At 39.9% G+C, this 16,729-nt stretch overlaps 1 protein-coding gene across 1 annotated transcript in view; it reads right to left on the bottom strand.

The window, feature by feature from the left end:
• Positions 1–592: 592 nt before the first annotated feature.
• The window catches only part of LOC111870044 (sodium channel protein Nach), a 90,827-nt gene continuing 74,690 nt past the window's right edge, over positions 593–16,729 (bottom strand). The window contains exon 7 of the mRNA XM_023861997.2: positions 593–648. Coding sequence (XP_023717765.2) covers positions 593–648 — 56 coding nt within the window. The remainder of the gene's footprint in view (positions 649–16,729) is intronic.

The raw sequence follows: 16,729 nt of genomic DNA on the forward strand, positions 1-16,729 counted from the left end.
TAAAATAAAAAAGTAAAGGTATCCCTGTAACAGGCCGTGGAGGCCCATAGGGTTGTGAGAGGTCGATGCTCCCACATTATCTAGAGAATCGGCTCATAGACGGTGGCAAGGTTGTCAGCCCTACGCGCCGGCCGCTCTTTACCCCCAAGAATATTCTTGGTACTCATTTCTGTTAGAGGCTGAGTCGACCCCAGGGCCATATAGTGCGGCCTCAACCAACTACGCCACCGTATGGCCCTCAGGCATCTTCTATCTTGCTAAAATTGTTGCACTGTATGTCAAAATTTCATCTCGCGTGTGAACTCGATATTTCCTGTTTAAAATAAACTGAACTTAATTCAGATTAATTAACATGCCAACATTTTCCTTATGGTAGTCGTCCATTCGTTTAAAATATATTTGACTATCTCCCTTTGCGGTGTTGATATGTGTGTTATTTGTACAGTTCGTAAGGAGTTTAATGTAGTGTAATCACTTTTGTTATGTTTGCGTCTTTGGCTGCAGGTTCCTCTACGCTGCCACAGTATTTGTGTTGTTAACTGGTCTGTGAGTGTAGATGTAGTTGTACATAATAACTACGTACACAGACCAATTAATAGCACAACTTCTCTGGCAGCGTTGAAGAGCCCACAGCAAAAGATAACAAAACTGCAATAACAATACATCAACATCTTTACGATCTACATAAACAACACACATAATATCAACACCGCAAAGGGAATATTGTGTAAATAAATCCCAAACAAAGATAGTCAAACAAATATATTTTAAACAAATGGACGACTACCATAAGGAAAATGTTGGCATGTTAATTAATCTGAATTAAGTTCAGTTTATTTTAAACAGGAAATATCGTGTTCACACGCGAGATGAAATTTTGACATACAGTGCAACAATTTTAGCAAGATAGAAGATGCCTGAGGGCCATACGGTGGCGTAGTTGGTTGAGGCCGCACTATATGGCCCTGGGGTCGACTCAGCCTCTAACAGAAATGAGTACCAAGAATATTCTTGGGGGTAAAGAGCGGCCGGCGCGTAGGGCTGACAACCTTGCCACCGTCTATGAGCCGATTCTCTAGATAATGTGGGAGCATCGACCTCTCACAACCCTATGGGCCTCCACGGCCTGTTACAGGGATATCTTTACTTTTTTATTTTATTTTATATATATATATTTTTTTTACTTTTAGAAGGTACCTGATGATGGCCGTATACGGCCGAAACATGGAAGTGTGGAAGAAGGGTGACTAGATAGTAAGTTGCATTTAAGGCAGAAATATATGTGAAATAACTTGTACATTATGTTGCATGCCTTGTGCATCGAACCTTTATTATATAAGTATTGTATTTATTGTAGTATTTATAATATACTACTAATAATAAGGCGTAAGCGGAAACATAATGTTGACTAGATGCTGGAGGAATCGTGCGTGAGGCTGTGAACTGGATTCATTTGGCTCGATAAGGAGTCAGTTTTGGCCACATGTGAACACTGTTACGAAAGCCCTGCTAGAAGCTTGCGTGTCTGCGAGAGGATTGCTCTAAACTCTCTAGTCCCTGGGGCACTGCAGCGGGTCGAAGCCCAAGATTAATTACCCTAACCTGGGGTTTCACATTTTCTCTACGTGAAGACTGGGTCTGTGAGTGAAAGAGAGTATAGACGCTCATTCCTCGTTCCTAACAATAATTCATGGTCGTCATTGTTTGCCGTAGCAGAAGCAAAGCTTGTTTATTGTAAAAAGCACCAGATGTTTCAAAAGTCCTTCATGATTTTATGATTTACATCTGTGCGGATAGACACTTCAAGGCGAAGATTTTTTTATTCATAACTTCCAGACATAGCAGCAGGAATGCTCATAGCGATATCTCTGCCTTGCGAAGGGCGATATATTTACTGCTGTCCTTTGAACTTTAAAATAATTACACTAGAATGAAGGATTATGCAGTTCAAGCAGGATATGAATATAACCCTTGGTCGTGCTTAGACTTGTATGAGTATTCAATGCTGTTTAATTACTATACAAACATATTTTAATAATAAAAATGTTAAATATAAATCATAGTAGTAGGAACGAATACAGAGTTTATTCCACAGAAATTTTCTTATTTTGAGGTACATAAAATCATAAATAAAATATGTATATAAAAATTACGAACACAGAACGCGGCATTCAAATATTTCGTGACTCAATTTCTGTCCGAATCATACTAACAGAAGTCGATGTTTTTCAAGTTTTTCCACCATACCAAAAGAAGTGATATCTATTGCCATTTTTAGGTATTTTTCGAATTTTTAAGGACACACAAGGGGGCTTATGATCATATATCGGTCTGTGTGTTCCAGGATCTGTCCCCTTTATAACAGAATTTTAAAGATTTGACAGATTTCTTATGACTTGGAAGGTACATGAGGAACCATATTCCGTTTTGTACCGGGTGTCCGAATGAAAGTTATCCAAAATATAAAATTGATATATCGGAAACTAATTGCAGTACCCGTGTCAGTTTTATGTAATCGGAAAGGAAAACTCTGAAAGTTTTTTTCATGCCCGGTTTACGCGCAAGCGCCGCTACAATTCAGTCACAATGTTAGGAATCGCCTGGACAGAGATATGGCTGGGAGATGGATCGGCAGAAGTGGACCATAGGTCACCAGATTTAACCCCATTGGATTTTCTTGTGGGGTTATGTGAAGAACATTTTCCACCAGGTTAAGATCAATGACTTTCAACACCTGAAAGCTCCTACAAGGGACGCTGTGGCTACCGTAACACCAAACATGCTTCAAGCAGTGTGGAACGAGGTCGAATATCGGCTGGATATTGTTCGTGCCACCAAGAGAGCCCACATTGAAATGTACTGAGAAAGTTATATACTCAGAAAAGAACTTTAATAGTTCCCCTATGTATTGGTGTAACCCATAAATATGTATAAGAAATGCTTTCTGAGATATAATTATTTTATTTTCGATACATTTCATCCGGACACTCTGTATATATATATATTTTTTTTACAATAATCAGCACTAACACGAGCCGAGAGGAATTTTTGTGGTACAGACTACACTATTGTCATCACCGAGGTCAAAGCGTTTAAATTTTGTTGTAGTACCTCTTAAGAACAAGCATTGTGTTGGTGGAAGTTTTATATAATGTACAATACACATATTGCTTGAGATCTGTATTAATCTTGCGTTTCTCTGCAGTAACTAACATTCATTTCAATTTATGCTGACAGACTACAAACATTAAGTTACTAACAAGTTTTTTTTTTATTTTTACTTTTTAAAAACTACAAATACAGTGACGGTTATAGCAATAAAATACCTGGTTATTTTAATATATCGAAAATCTATATTATAAGAATTATGCACAAGATAGGACCACGAAGTTGTGTTAATAAACCAGCGAAAAACCCGTCTAGAATTAAAAAAGGAAAATTGATACAATTTGACACAACAAAGGTCGAAACTATATACCTACTGAAAACACTAATACATACAGAAGCACTGCCTTTTAATGCTACGACCTTATATTTCTGTCGAAGCTGACTGCAATTAGCACTGCAGTCGATTGTCATAGAAGTTACAGGCTGGCAAATTATGGAACAAAATTGTCCGTCTTAAATTATCTGTAGATAGTTCCTGCCAGCATCATTCTAATTATGAAATATTGGAGGGGAACAGACATCAAGAATTCTTTGCATAACATTAAATAATTTTAAACTGAAAGTCAGATATCCTAGACACTCTCATGATATTCATGACGTCTGCTGTATTGGACAGGAGCTTCCCTTGTCCTAATTTTTTGTCGAATCGCTAAACTTGATGTAGCGTTTGACACCCGAGGTGAGAAGTATTGACTAGTTTCCGATATTACAGACGTCGCAATCAATGAATTTGTTTCTCCAGGCTCAGAGCGCGAGCCTGACGTCGAACACAGGAGCCTTATTGTGAAGAAGTAGACAAACTCGATTCCGGCAATAAAACTGAAGCCGAGGAACAGTGACAGAATTCCGCCCAGTGAACCTGCAACATACACGTAGATTTATCGAGCATTATCCAGAGATTCTGTAGTAAAGTAGGTACAGGGAAACACTTCCTTCATGCATTATTATTCACAACGGTCTGAATATAGGAGATGCTTTATTGCTATTGCTTTTCAATCTTTATTTGAATTTCTAGGATTTGATACTCTTACAGCGGTGTGTATGAAGTGTTCTATCTTCTGGGTTATAAAGCCGTGTAGTCCGTTGGAAGTCAACCGACATTTCGGAGGAACATATCGCCTCCATCTTCAGGTTCGAAGAATAAGCCAAGCAAGAAACCAGGATGATACAGGTAGAAAGCAGGGCTCAGCTTCCTCCGAAACATTCATTGACTTTCAGGGGAATACACGGCGTTATATCCCAGGAAATAGAACTCTCTATAGATTGATACCGCTATTGCGGCCATAGAAAACATAGAGGGATCTGAGTTGAATGTGACATGCTGACTACACATCTGTATTGATGTCCATTCGTTGAATGAAAATATATTTACCAGAAGGAGAAATACTGTTTACAATACTGTCTTGCACTACAACAAGAGGCTGATCTGGAAATAAACACAGAGTAAATTGTTTGTTCGTGTCTCAACGTATGATAGCTTATATTTTCTTCGAAAATTTGGAAATGTTCAATTTCTCGGGAACGACAATAGGAAGTACACATTGAGTTCATGAAGGAACAAATAACAGATGAAACTGGGGAATGTTTTACCTTTTCAATTCAGAATAATTTATTTTCTTATCCACAGAAATAAGGATTAAAATATATTTTACAACATATAATTCTATCCTTTCTGTGGTTGAAAATTAATCTCCCATCCTAAGGAAAGAATATGGATTGAGAGAAAATGTGACTGTTGCCTTCCCCATAGCTGCTGCAGTCACATCTGCTTATATTTACCCGTACCCCCTTCCATTTGTTGATGTTGAGGGTAGAAGGTCTTGTATTTGACTCAACAAACACATAGTAAGGGTGCTTACAGTTACAGGTTGCACCACATGGGTATGGATTGGAGATCACTAGCTCTGCTCAGGATCTCAGGATTAGGTAGGTCGGAGATCTGATCTCGGGGTCCTAACAGACAAGAATAATACTGATGCTATACATGGTTCACACTACGATATGACAATTTTTCACTTATAAATTTCTTTTATAAAACACTGAAATGGTAGACATACTGATTTATTCTGCTAGTAATCTTAACTATTGAATCTAATTTACTAGCATATTTACTCTTTAATTAAGTACAATAGACCACTGTAGGTCTTCGGTGTAAGGGCCAAGAAGGCCCACCCCTTATACATTCATTCATTCATTCATTCATATACTCTTTAATTATTTGTGAGTTGCAGTTGCTTTATTAACTCCATCTGTTAAGATAAGTTACATATTCTGATGCCAAAAGTGCTAAGTTTTTTATAATTTGGAATTTAACCAGATTGACGCGGGTTTGCGTCCTCAGAAGTCAAAAGTTATAGATGGTGTCACGTAACTTCGAACAAGGCCCCGCATTCCTAGTCAGATCCCGCGCATGGCTTGTGGTGGGAGGAGTTTCTTAACACTCGTTCTTCCACTGGTCGCCTGTCACTTCTCACAACCTCCACCGCCTTGTCTGAAATTTTTCTTCTGCGCATTCAAGGTTACTCTTGGCCTTGTTCGAAGTTACGTGACACTTGCTATAAAACCAGAGTGTCCCCACGGAACTGAAGTCTCTTGGGGTAGATGTCTCCTCTGAGAACCTACCTCCGGAAAACTGCCATTCTCCAGTCATCCCTCATTGGCTTAGTTCGAAATAAATGAGGTTACTTATATGGACGTCTCCCTATCAGCTACCGGTGGTTAGTGACATTGGACCTCTAATTACAAAAGGCGTTTTTGACAGCTCTCTGATCTATGATATTAATAGCGCAGGGCCCCAGCACGCATCCTTCTGAATTATTACTCCCAAGAACTGTCAAGAGTCGCATTTACAGAGGCGACACCGCCTGCTCCGAACACGCGAAATTCCAGGAAGTGTGCTGATGGTGCGTATGGCCAAGAATGCGGCCATCTTCCTGTCTCCTTTCCTCCTAACATAAATTGAATTATTAGTTAACTGTCATTAACCTTAATACATAAGGCCGCGCCTTAGCTCAGGCGATTAGTCACTAGCTTCCCACCGAGACAGCCCGGGTGTGGTCATGTGGGATTTGTGGTGGACAGAGTGGCGCTGGGGCAGGTTTTCTCCGAGTACTTCGGTTCCCCCTGCCAATCTTCATTCCACCAGTTGCTCCACAATCACACCTATCATCTGGGGCTGGTACAGTAGGCCAGTAGTGGCCGCAGTACAAGGGACTACTCCTACCCCACTAAAAATAAAGACAAATCTTGATGTAGTATGCATTATAAAGACTTAATTGTAATGAGCGGTTACACTTGGGAGATCCATATGGAGACGGAAAGGAGAATGTAAGTTAAGGAAGTATAGTGTGTGACTGTGAATTGAATTCACCTGGCTTGTGATTAGGCATAGTAACGAGCTATTCCGAACACAGAATTGGCCTTCGGTTTATATAGATGTGAGAAACTGCATGACCACGCAAGCGAGCAAAATCTCCGCTGTTCCGTGTAGTTTGTTACCGTCCATGGACAGAGAATATTTAAGGACAAATTGTTTGGTAATATATAGGCTCATGAGATATGAAGATGTAAACGGCTGGAAAAGTGTTCAAAGCGAGGGGCTCAAGATATTGTATTCTTCACCGAAAGTTGTTAGACATATTGAACAGAGAATTATGAAGAAAGCAGTCTTCTGGGATTTGGCACCGTGTATATGTGGTGTTAACCGACGTTTCGGAGGAACGTATCGCCCCCATCTTCAGGGTTGAAGAAAAAGTTTAAGAAATCTGCAAGCGACAACACCGTGAGCAACGGTAAAGCAGTCTGCTTTACCGTCGGTTAACACCACATATACACGGTGCCAAATCCCAGAAGACTGCTTTCTTCATAGTCACCGCCGTGAAAGCCTCAATCTTACAGAGAAGTATGAAGTTGGTTAGAATTGTAGCACGCATGGGGGAAATAAAAATGTATACAAAGTATCGGACGGAAAGTCTCCAGGTGCACTTAAATACAGACTGGAGAATAATAGCGAAATAAACTTTAGAGAATAAAGGTTCGATACTAGAAGTGCAATGGAGTCAAATGTCCGAGGATAGTTTCCAATGATATGTTAACACGGCGATGAATCTTCCATTTTTAAGCACCTGTCAGCCTTTCGAGCAGTGATTTGAAGAAAGCGGCAAAGCGAACTATATTCACGGTGAGTTTTAGAACTCTCAAGAATGACATAATGTTCACTCCCTAAGTAAAGTCACTTCCAAACCAGATCGATATGAAGAAAGCAGTGGTTAACACCGTGTTAACACCACATATACACGGTGCCAAATCCCAGAAGACTGCTTTCTTCATAGTCACCGCCGTGAAAGCCTCAAATCTTACACAGATCGATATGACTTATCGTTGGTGAGTCATGGCGTCTCATAGTACAGTATAGCTGGCCAAACCACACAAATGATATGTTTAGACGTCACCAAATTTTGTGAAGTGGAAAAAAAAAAATTAAATTGTAATATTCAGTTTCTAAAGTAATGCATATCTGTGCTCTAGTTTTCATATGATGCGGATTATACCTCTTTTCTTCCTTGCCTTCTTCAAAATATCCGATCCCACCGCCACGATGTCAGGTCGACTTAACGCTTCGCCACATCAAGCCATGAAGTTTGTTAGGGTTCAGTCTCTGACGTACATCTACGAGTAGCATAGAAGCAGAGGCCTACCATGGACAGCATTCCGGAGCTGGCTGTACTTGTGTCATCACCCAAATGGCTGCTGTGTTCAGTATTTTCGGTGTTATATTGGCAACACTGTGAATACAGCTCGGAATGCTTTGAATATAAATCATTTGTACTGACTTGTGGACTGATCTAAGGATTGAAAATATTTCTGGGACTGCAGGCTAATGGTTTTCAAAAAAGTCCGTAGCCGAATTTATGAATAAAATCAAATTACTGATGTCACATTTGATTATTAATAATATTTAATATGTTTTAATCAAGACATAAAATAAATGCTATTCACTGGACGCAGGATAGAAACATTGTAATTATAATATATGACTATATGGCTTATTGTTACATGGACTGTTTATTTGCTCTCTCCAAAATAGATTTAAGTGAATATGAAGGGTGAGGAGTTAAAACAGAAAAGAGAGCATTTGGAAAATGTTCCCACTCTTTCCCCCCCCTTTTTTTAATTGGCACTACAGCCCCAGTGGGCCTAGGCCTACCTCCATGAACTTCTCTGTTCACTTCGGTTTTTCTAGATCTTACGCATTCGGTAGGACTCCTTGGGCGGGTGAGCAGCTCGTCCCAAGGCCTCTACCTGTACACAAACACAGAAAAACGCACACACACAAACTAAACATCCATGCCCTGAGTGGGATTCGAACCCACGATCCCGGTTTCCAAGCGAGCGAAGACAGTGCATGCCTTAGACCGCTCGGCTACCGTGACCGGCTCTCTTTCTCCTTTCCTTATCATGAGTTCCAGTGATTGAGATTAGCTCACTCTAAGGAGCCCAACCGAGTAGGTGTCTTCCTTTCTCACCTGAAGACGGAAACAGATCCAGTTTCTAAAACGTCGTGTCCTCTATTACCTAGAATTCCGAACGGTGCAAAAAGTCCAATCCTGTGTGATCTCCACCATCGTCAGAACCCTTTAGAATCTACATAATAAACAGGAAGGCTGCAAAATGTGGGAATATAAGTACGAGTACTTCCATTCGAAACCGTTAACTGATGTATCCTCGGAGCCAGACGTACCAAGTTTTGTATGGAGAAGGATAATGAATACAACTATAAATTATATATAAAACAGTTTATATACGTCAAAATTATAAACATGTTGACTATAAGATAATTCGAACTAACATGCGATAAATTTAGTATAAAGGGACTCTCATACAAGTGTAAATTATGCATAGCAATGAATCACTGAACTGTATAATTATTGTTTCATAGCTACTGTTAGCCCTACACTATGTTTCTTCAGCATGCAAAGGAAGTTAAATGCAAAATTCTTTCCCAAGGATTTATGTCGCTCTTGTTATATATACATCCTCAATAGGTTTATTTGTAATACACGTATTTAATATTTAGACCATACGTAAAGCGATCGACGTTGCTCCAGATTAAACAGAAAACTATGTTTGTTCAGTTTGAAGAAGCTGATGTTCGAAGAATGTAAAAACCCACTAACATAAGGTCCGCTGAAATTTTAACGGAACAATTTTTAAAAATAAAAACTTCGTCAGAAATATGCAATCTCGGTAGCTTGAAAAGTTATGGAAACGTACAGTATTTATGTTATTGTATTAAACTTGATAGACTAATAATGTGCATTAAACAGTGCTGATATCCAAAAACTGGCTTTGCAGTTGTGGACGATGTCCATCGCAAGTGTACCTTACAGTGCTATCTTCTGCTTCAATTCGTTACTGCTTTCTAACATACGAGTATATATAAATATAGGATAACGAAAAAAGGCGCAAGTCTAGACTTTTATACAATAACAATATATATTTTTTTTTATTTGGGCTGTTAAATTTGAACAGTAAGGGACTCATACATGTGTACGCCATTCTACAATTTTTACTTAAATTGCACATTAAACCAATGGGATTATTATCCTTGGGAACAAATTCTCAGTAAGTTACACGACAGGCTGTGGGAGCGGTGTTATCGAAAGGGATTCGGTTAATAGGAAACATTGTTCAACTTTCAGACCCAATTTCTAGTGAAGTTTCTTACTTTGGGTTGTCGATTTAAATGTTTATGTTTGCGAACAAATCTCTAAGAGATCTATTCATTAGCCAATACACACGTAATTAATGAATGTACACGTTGCCTCAGGCGGTTTCTGCCGATGTTGGGTTTACCTCTGTTCGTTAAATCACGTATTTTCATGTCGTTACCTTTAAAACCATCAAAGCATATAATGCTAAAATTAATTTTGCTATGTTAGTACAAGACATTATGAAATGACGCACGTGCCACGAGGAAGCATCAATACATGCAGCATAATTATCGTTATTGGCTCTTTGTGTATACAGATCCCTACTTGCTTGTATTTCTAACGTCATAAACGAGTAGCTGTGTTTGTTGGTGAATTATATCGATAGAATATCCATTCACGATAAACAAATTTGTAATGAATGTATGCATGTGTTTGTTTTATGTTTAATTTTCATACAGTTGAAATTGTTTCCTCAAATTTGTTAATGAACGTTGCGTGCGCTTGGAAATAAATGGAATGTAATCATGAAGTGAAAATCAGAGTTTTAATTTTTATAATGAAATGATGTGTTGTCCTGTAAATTTAAGCAATTATTAAAATAAACAAATTTATATTGATACAAAATTAATCAATCTAAGTAAAATAACGCCTAGGTAGATATATCATGCTATTTAGATTGGCTGGGATTCGAATCCCGATGTCTGCTCGTGTTAGATACCAGAAGCTTTGATACCGGAAATATAGGCATATGTACACATATCAACAAAACGTAGGTAGGACATGGATATTAGTAATAAATAAGTTTGCTTCCCATTTGCACAAATTCGTAATGTTATACACACAATTTGTAACATATTCACATGAGAACGAATCAAATGAAGATTTATGTCTTCTTGGATTTAACGCTGTATAATCCTGAGAAAGTTAACTGACGTTTCAGAAGAACCTATAACGTTCACCTTACGAGTCGTTCGCCAAGAAAGGAACCAGCATGAAGCGGGTAGCCTGCAGCTCTATCTATTATCTGCTTCATGCTACTTCCTTGCGTGGTTTACTCTTCAAAGCTGAAAATAAAGGCAACATGTTCTACCTAAACTTCTGTTAAATTTCACTGGACCACGTGGCGTTATACAGCAGAAAATATAAATTCTCATAACCACTGCAATGAGAACCGGAAATCCTACAATTATCTGCATTCATATTGCCAACAAATTACCTACCTCAACTTTCTTTACCAATTGTACTGTCCCGTGATAAGTGACTATAAACGGGGTTTGGATTGGTAGTAACACAGCTTGTGACTACACTTTATAGATGACTGTCACACACTGACTGATGTTCCCAGTCACGCTGTTCATTGTATTGCTGGATTGCCTCTTCCAGCAGTGGACGTTCTTCTGCTCCCGGGCTCACTTCCTCGCAGGCTGGTAGCTATCTCACCCCAACCTCCTACTCTTCTAACTGCCGTCTCAACGCTCGTAATGACAGCTGGTCCTCGTTATATGGCCTTTGCACGGACAGCACAGAAAACTTCTATTCCATTATTTCTACCTTTGCTGGGGAACCAATGTGCACGCATAGCTTTTCTGTAGCAAAAGCCTTTGTTTGTCGCCTGTTTACACGGCTGTTACTTGCAAATGGGTCTACATGTCACATTGCTCCCTCATTAAGATTACTCCTCCCGAGTTGCCTACTGGCGTAGTGCTATTTTCTTCTTCCGGTCGGTACGGGCAAAGCTTCCGAGAGTTGCCGGTGCTTCTACAGCTACGGCTCTTAAGCTGCTAATACTCTCTTCTTCCTTTTGGATGGAGGCCAGCTGCTCCACAATATCCGGTCACTCAGTTTCAGCAGCCCGATGGAAAATCCGTCTGCTCGCTTGAATTCCAGCACAGTGATTCTTCCGACGGCCTCGTAGCATGTCCCCTTGTATTCCAGACGCAGCCGTAGTCTCATGCTTCTGCCTCTGATCCCTCTGCCGGGTGGCTTGCCATGTATTCTACGACTACCTCCCTTGGGCAGAGAAGGAATGGCATGGCTGGTTGACAGTCCGAGGGCAGCAGTCAACCCATCACCATGAGTCCGTTTCTTTGGCTGTCGGCGTACTTTACGGCTAGATCCCTGTTCCCAATGCTCCGATGATTTGTAATGCGGCCTGTTCCACAGGAACTTCCCACTGCTACGCTGCGGCCCCTTTTCCTTTCGGATTTGCCTCCAAATCCGTGGCACTCACTTCATGCTTATTGGTTTCAACCGCGGCCTCAATTTCTTCCACGCCGACCTCATTATGACAATTATCTCTGCTTGATTGCCCTCTATCTTTTTTCAAATGTCCTTAACTTCTTATTAATTTGAGTCCAGCTTGGCTTTCAGATATTTTTTCGTCTACTTTAGATCGGCGTCCGATCTTTCTTGGTTATAGTCAATCCGGGAGGTGAGAGAATCTCTCTGGGTTTCCATGCCGGCCTTCGCTTCTTCTTGACTGGAAACCATCTTGGCCAGCAGGCGTTCCGTCATTTGTTCCATTTTTGTAATAAGGTGCTACAAATATCCAACGCAGCCTTCAATCCGATGATTCGATCAATCCAATCCAATTATCCCACTTCTGACACCAATTGTACAGTGATAAATGTGAAAAGGGAGGAGTTTTGGATTGGTAACTGGATTTATTGGACAAGTAACTCTCGTAACTACAAACGCTCACGACCGTTCACCTAGTTACACACTCTAAAGTTCACTGTAACAAGACCACACATAAAATCTTCTCAATCTTCGTTAGCCGTTGTGTGGTAACGGCTTTCAACGGCGGACGTTCTCCTTCTTCTGGGTTTCCGAGCTGTCCACGGCCTCGGTTATCAGTTTCTCACTTCTCATAACTGTAAATCTCAACTGACAAAAAAATAACTTAAGTCAAAGTCAAAGTCAAAGTCAAAGTTACGTTTTAAATGACATCAATCAGTCTCTCTTGGTGTCGAGCTCCATTTGATGCTCATGACCATGATATTAATTCCTGTTGGGATAGTTACTGTCATGTCCTCTCTGAGAAGAGGACGGGTCTCTCATTTCTTAGAGTCACTGTCCGCAGTAATATGTCAGTTGTCAATGGGTACAATATATTTACATGTTACGTGTTATTAAAATTATGTATATGCAGTATTATACAAGGGCTCTGTCAGTCCAGGCTCGCTACAGCAGATCATGCCCTATCTTCAGTAGCTCCCCCTATAACGGCAGTCTAGTCACTTGAACGATTGTATGCTTGACCGCCGCAGAGTTTAAGCCTTTTTATATTTCCTGTTTCTCACTTCGCCTTGTAAAATGTTGCGAAAAATTGCATTTTTGTGGTCTTGTATGACTTCTACTTGTTGCCTGCATAATTTTGTTTGAAAGCCATGTGCAAATCGCGAACCGGCGTGTGCCTTGCAAAATTTCTAATGGTGCGGAGAACATTGTCTTCCAGGCGCTGCATTTTCAGTTGATGGTTGTCAATTTAATGTTAGCGCTTAATCACTCACTTTTGAATGGGGAATAAACTCTAATTAATGTCCTGAAGACCTTAGCTTCGATCATTTATATGTGGAATCTGCATGTAATTTTCTTATCGAAGATTACACCGAGATATATTACACTATTTACAGATGGAATATTTCGTCAGGCTGCCGACGACTGCGAGCAGAGTAATTCCTCTGAGGCTTATCTTCATTTATTAAACAAGAACTCAACTACGATTCCTCTTTATACAGCTCCAGCACGGACCGCACAGAAAATGTTTCTTCCATCATTGCGTGTTCTATCGTTGTTGGGGAACGAATATGTTCGCAGAGCTGTTCCTTAGCAAAGGCCGTTGTGCTGTCGCCTGTTCATACAGCTAGTACTTGGCAATGGATCTACATGTCACGATATTCGTTAATTACTCTTATCGTATGCTTTTGTCGACAATTCATATGGAGTGCTTGAAAGCATGTGTGGTTAGAGAGTTGTGGATGGGTGGGCAGATTGATGGCTATATCAAAGAAGACATTCATAAGTCATATAGATAATTATCACCATCATCATCATCAAAATCAAGAATCACACTCGCTAGTCTTAAAGCCAAAAAAAAAAAAAAGAGACCGCTAGGAAGACCAAGAAGTAGGTGAGTGGACAATGTTCCAATGGATATTAGAGAGAGAGAATGGGATAGTATGGACTGGATCAATCTGGCTAAGGATAGAGACAAGTGGAGGGCTCTTGTGAACACGGTAACCCACCTTTGGGTTCCATAAAATGCTATGAAATTCTCGAGTAGCTGAACGATTGGAGGTTCCTCAAGAAGGGCTTCATGAAGACGGTTAGTTTTAGTCTATTATAGGCTTTCTCATTGGTATTTTTTTTTCGATTGTACGACACGGGTCGAAAAACCGAGTCTAGAGGCTAGGGAACTTGATAATCGAAATTTTACGTTGAAGTCGCCGTACCTAAATTTACATGTCTCTGTTCAAATATTTTATCTTGGTAGTGGATTTTTACTGCTACAGTTCTTCCTCTGAAACGCTAAATGGAAATTGTTTTCAGTGTTCTCCACAACGTTATTTTCGAAACATATATAGCAGCGATAAACGTTTAGCACCCATGCTGTGCCTGAGACGCTCAAAGAAACGCATGTGGGTCTTCATGTAAAATGTCCATTGTTGCTGCCTAACTTTAATCAGGTTTGGAACATGTCTACGATACTCAGTAAAAGTCTCCAGTTCCAAGATCAGTTAAATCATTTCAGCAGACAGAAGAAGGGACAGATAACCCGACTAACTACTCGTAACTAACTAACCAAGTTTCTAATCCCATGGAGTTCTGCCCACCTTAAGAATCCTCCTGTCGCTAAGTTGCTCAAGAATTTCCCAATATCTTACGCAACCCGAAGGTATATTATCATGTTCACAAGAGCCCGCCACTTGTCCCTATCCTGAATCAGATTGATCCAGTCCGTAGCACCTCGTCCTATTTCTCTAAAATCCATTTTAATATTATCCACCCGCCGACGTCTTGGTCTTGTTAGTGGTTCGTTCCTTTTGGCTTTTACACCTGTAAGCATTTCTCTCTCCCAATGTGTGCTCCTTTCCCACCCTATCTCAACCTCCTTGAGAGACAGGACGAAATTTATTTTAGAATATTTGTAGATTTCCTTGGGAACGAAATGTGGGATCTGCGAGCACTTACCAACTTGGATATTCGACTTTTGTGTACTTATTTTGGAACGCCCTTTCCTCTGTGTTATCCAGCATGTTCACTTGCAGGTTTCGCAGTTGCCACATCGCGACCTGCTTCCCGGGGAACAATAAATTCTATACCCTGTACAGGGAAGCTTCTAGAATTCTAAGCACAACTGAATACAGTTTGTGCCTAAAAGAAGTGCACAGATCTAATGAGCCATTCACTCCCAGTGAAAAGTCTTGCATTCGTACCCCTCTTTGTAACACAGAGCTTTTGAGTTCGTGGAAAATGTACTGCTAATATACATGTTCTTAATATATATATTATCATAAGCATGATACCTGGTGTTCATTAGCATTTAAGAATAAACACTTTTCAAAAGATACATTTTTTTTATTGCTACTGGGGTGGGACTAACTCCCTTGTACTGCGGCCACGTCTGGGCTATTGTACCCGCCCCAGATGATAGGTGAGGGTGATTGTGGAGCAACTGGTGGAATGAAGATTGGCAGGGGAAACTGAAGTACTCTGAGAAAACCTTCCCCAGCGCCACTTTGTCCACCACAAATCGCACTTGACTAGACCTGGATCGAAGTCGGGCCGCCGCGGTGGGAAGCCAGCGACTAACCGCTTGATCCTTAAGATACATTTTATTCATTTACCTTCTGGGATATAACACTGAGTAAGCTATTGGAAGTCAGCTGCTTGATGCCTGCTTCATGCTTGCTTAGCTTATTCTCCAACTATGAATATGGAGACGTGTTACTCCGAAACGTCGGATGACTTTTAACGACTCTGCGGCCTTATATCCCACAAGATAGAACTCTTCATGTTAGACACAGTCTCATTCTGCCATGAATATAATGCGATTTTTTGTAGATGTAACGTCATAACTTGAAACCATGTTTCTACTCATACTTTCTTCCCACTGACGCTGACTGATCGTGGCTTTGCCATAACAGATTGAAATTGTGTTAAGTCCTTCAGGTCTAAAACGAGAGAGTCTGTTTTCCTCATAAAATATTTTAATTGTAATGTCTGTTTTATGGAAAGAGAAACTAATATTATATTGAGTCAGAAGACTGTTGTTTTAGGAAGTCGGGTATTTTCAATTGAAGGACCGACAATCGATTCCGTGTTCCGATATAGTTATAAGTACAATTTTATTCCTATCAGTATAATTTATAATTATATTTCCGCCGATATCAGTCAGTCATTTGGCGGACTTGGCGTCTAACTATCTCCCTGTTTAATGGATACCAAGGCATGTTTTGTCAGTTGTAAAGCGGCCGGAGCTTAACGTTCAACGCTTACTTCTTTCCGTCTATTCCTCCATTTGTCTCTTTTTTTTACTAACATCAGTATTATAAGTAATAACTCTTATGATTTTTGTGAAAGTTGCTATATCATGCCTTAATTATCCTTAATATATGCAGCACAGACATAACGCGAAAAATGAAAATAAATAAAAATGAAAGAATTTAACCTAATTTACTAACCAGTTCATAGTGCTGTAGAAATAAATGACCTGCAAATATATTCTGGCAGACCTCACCAAGTCTGCTGTCACATTGCATAGACATCTGGTCCTACAGATCTGTTTAAATCTTCAATGCTGTTTTATTCTGTTTTCTGAAGAGAACAGATTCTGCCTGGATCAA

The sequence above is a fragment of the Cryptotermes secundus genome, unplaced genomic scaffold (genome assembly GCF_002891405.2).
Source record: "Cryptotermes secundus unplaced genomic scaffold, Csec_1.0 scaffold165, whole genome shotgun sequence".
Taxonomy (NCBI): domain Eukaryota; kingdom Metazoa; phylum Arthropoda; class Insecta; order Blattodea; family Kalotermitidae; genus Cryptotermes; species Cryptotermes secundus.